The 2,580-nt window shown below is 44.0% G+C and overlaps 1 protein-coding gene across 1 annotated transcript in view; it reads right to left on the reverse strand.

Annotated features, from left to right (window-relative positions):
* The window catches only part of phf1 (PHD finger protein 1), a 21,926-nt gene that overhangs the window by 13,362 nt on the left and 5,984 nt on the right, over positions 1 to 2,580 (reverse strand). Inside the window, exons 8-9 of the mRNA XM_008281156.1 lie at positions 850 to 918; positions 494 to 617 (exon numbers count right to left, since the gene is read on the reverse strand). Of these exons, the coding sequence (XP_008279378.1) occupies positions 494 to 617; positions 850 to 918 (193 nt within the window). The remainder of the gene's footprint in view (positions 1 to 493; positions 618 to 849; positions 919 to 2,580) is intronic.

A 2,580-nucleotide genomic window follows, 5' to 3' on the forward strand; every position in this document is an offset into this window, starting at 1 on the left:
TAAATGTAAATGATATAAATAACTATAATAAAATAAATAAAAATAATAATTAACTCCTGCAGTAATATAACCAGGTCTTAGGAGGTTATAGATAAAATTATTGTACTAACAGTGAAAATGTTTTAATTAAAAAAACAATGAATGAACTTTTAAAACGGCTAAACGTGTTCGATAAATGTTCTGGATAAACGTTTAAAATAGTTGACTAAAGGAGTAAAGTGTAGATTTTTCGCTAAAAGCAGCAGATAAACAGTTAAATCAGCTAAAAGATGCTCAGACGGTTCGGGTCACTGGAGCTTCTGTGGGCGTCTGTCCTACATCACGACAACACTGAACTCTTTAACTCGACGTTCCCCTTTGAGCAGAGGTCACACTGTTTTAAGTATAAATTTTACTTTAATGGTGGTTAATAGGCTTTAAGTCTCAAACGCAGAAAGCCTGGCAGCATTTCACATCATTTCATCATGGTGCTTAAATGGGGAAATATCAATACCGCGCCTAGCAGCAACGAGTCCCAATTCTCATTGGTGAAGGACAGGATTTCATGGTCAAAATCAAAGTATTTCCTCTTGCAGCACAGCGAGAGATGGTAGAGCACTAAATGAGCCAAATCCACCCTGCATGTCAGAGGGAGACATAAGAGTCAGGTAAGAGGACAGGTAAACACACACAGAGACATTTTAAACATATTGTCAGTCTACTGAATATACAGCTCTGTCGTTACTTCCAGGCCGCCTTGTGTGAAGCAGCACTAACGAACAACATGCACTTAGCTCTTAAAAATGTGTTTTCTAGTCCTGTGAATAAACTGTTGTGTCAGATTGTAGTGATTTTATTTTCTAGAATCACCAAGTCATGGGCAGTCTCTGGATGGTCTCTGGTCCCTTCGTACAAACTGAGCACTGGAACTGATAAAACCTGAAACAGACACAAGAGAGGAAGAAAAACATCAGAAATCAGACCATTATTTCTTACAAAGTACATTTTTCCACAATTAGTTTCTCAGTTAATTTACAAAATGTGCAAACATGTGCATTTTGTGAACATAAGTGTTATTTTTACTGAATGTTTTCTCTGTTTGTGGAGGATTTTTAACCTTGCAGAATTCTAATCATTTATTTTTTGATTTTTTTGACTTTATGTAAAAAAGAAAAGCTTTACATTCTACCTCCCACTTCCTCACCGTCACTATATCTCCTCTGTGGATATTTAACCTGTCCTGGAATTAAACAGTCGCCTGTTTCTCCTCCTCTGTAATAGCGTCGTGCACCGACTGACCCGGAGCTCAACTCATAGCACAACAACACTGTGTGCATCCGTCCTTCTATATGCATGAAGGTCAGCGGCAAAGATGAAGCGCAGACACGCTATGACGGCAGCACATGCTTACTATTCCAACTGTGAACTCGGTCTTCACTCTTCCTCCATCACCTGCTCAGCAGATGTTGTACCAATCCGGCCTCGCTCTCCCCGCCTGTCAATCTGAATCTAATCCCTCCCCCCTCCCCCTCCGCTCTCAGACAGGTTTGGCAGGAACACGGTGTCGGGATGGGTGTCGGACCCGCTCGGCTAACACAGATGGTTAATGACAATAATAACTTAATGGATGGATACGTTTTATTACACGCCTGAGAAGCGGCCGATCAAACTGCACCGCGATCAGGCAGCAGCCGGCGCCGAGCTCCGAGCAGAGAGGTGATCCGGCTGCTCCGGTGTCTGCCGCCGGCCCTTTGTTCTCGCCGTGTGATGAGCTCTTGTCCTTGCGGCGCGAGTCGCCGAGTACATCAGCGTGCGCGCTAATAGTTTGGTCTTAAGCTAATTAAGGCGGTTCTCCGACGAGTGCAGCTGTCACGGAGACATCTGAACTGTTGATCTTAATCAAACCCGACTCGACCCGGTCCACACTTCTGATATCTGATTCACACTCTGCTGTTTATCAGACGTTCACCGGCTCCAACCTCTTAAACGTCTCCATATGATGCAACTGAGCTTTGTTTGGTTCTCAGATGATCGTGGGAGGAACTTGAGGGAGTTTCCTTTGACTAAACAATACTGCTCACGTGCTGTTTTCACTGTTTCCTTAAACTAATTGTCCAATTAGTTGCAACACAAGCAGTTATCTGCAAAAACTAAGCTGCAGATTGCGCCTCCCAAAGTAAAAAACATGGTGAGCCGTAATAAGGGGGAAAATCAGGTTTATAATCAGAGGACAGAACACTTCTCTGCTCAGTCTCACCTGGATTTTGAACCTAATAAAGTGATGAGCAGTGAGAAGGAACAACAGTCGATGTAAACTGGGTTCAGCTATAAATCAGATTACATTCATGAAAACTAAACTCACTGATAAGCTGCTGATGTTATTGGCTCATCACAAAAATCAGCGTCTGTGGCGTACCTGTGTGGCGACCTGTGTGGCAACCTGTGTGGTGTACCTGGTTGGTGTACCTGTGTGGTGCACCTGTGTGGCGGCCTGTGTGGCGTACCTGGTTGGTGTACCTGTGTGGCGACCTGTGTGGCGACCTGTGTGGCGTACCTGTGTGGCGACCTGTGTGGCGACCTGTGTGGTGTACCTGGTTGGTG

This window comes from Stegastes partitus, unplaced genomic scaffold (genome assembly GCF_000690725.1).
Source record: "Stegastes partitus isolate 25-593 unplaced genomic scaffold, Stegastes_partitus-1.0.2 Scaffold225, whole genome shotgun sequence".
NCBI lineage: Eukaryota > Metazoa > Chordata > Actinopteri > Pomacentridae > Stegastes > Stegastes partitus.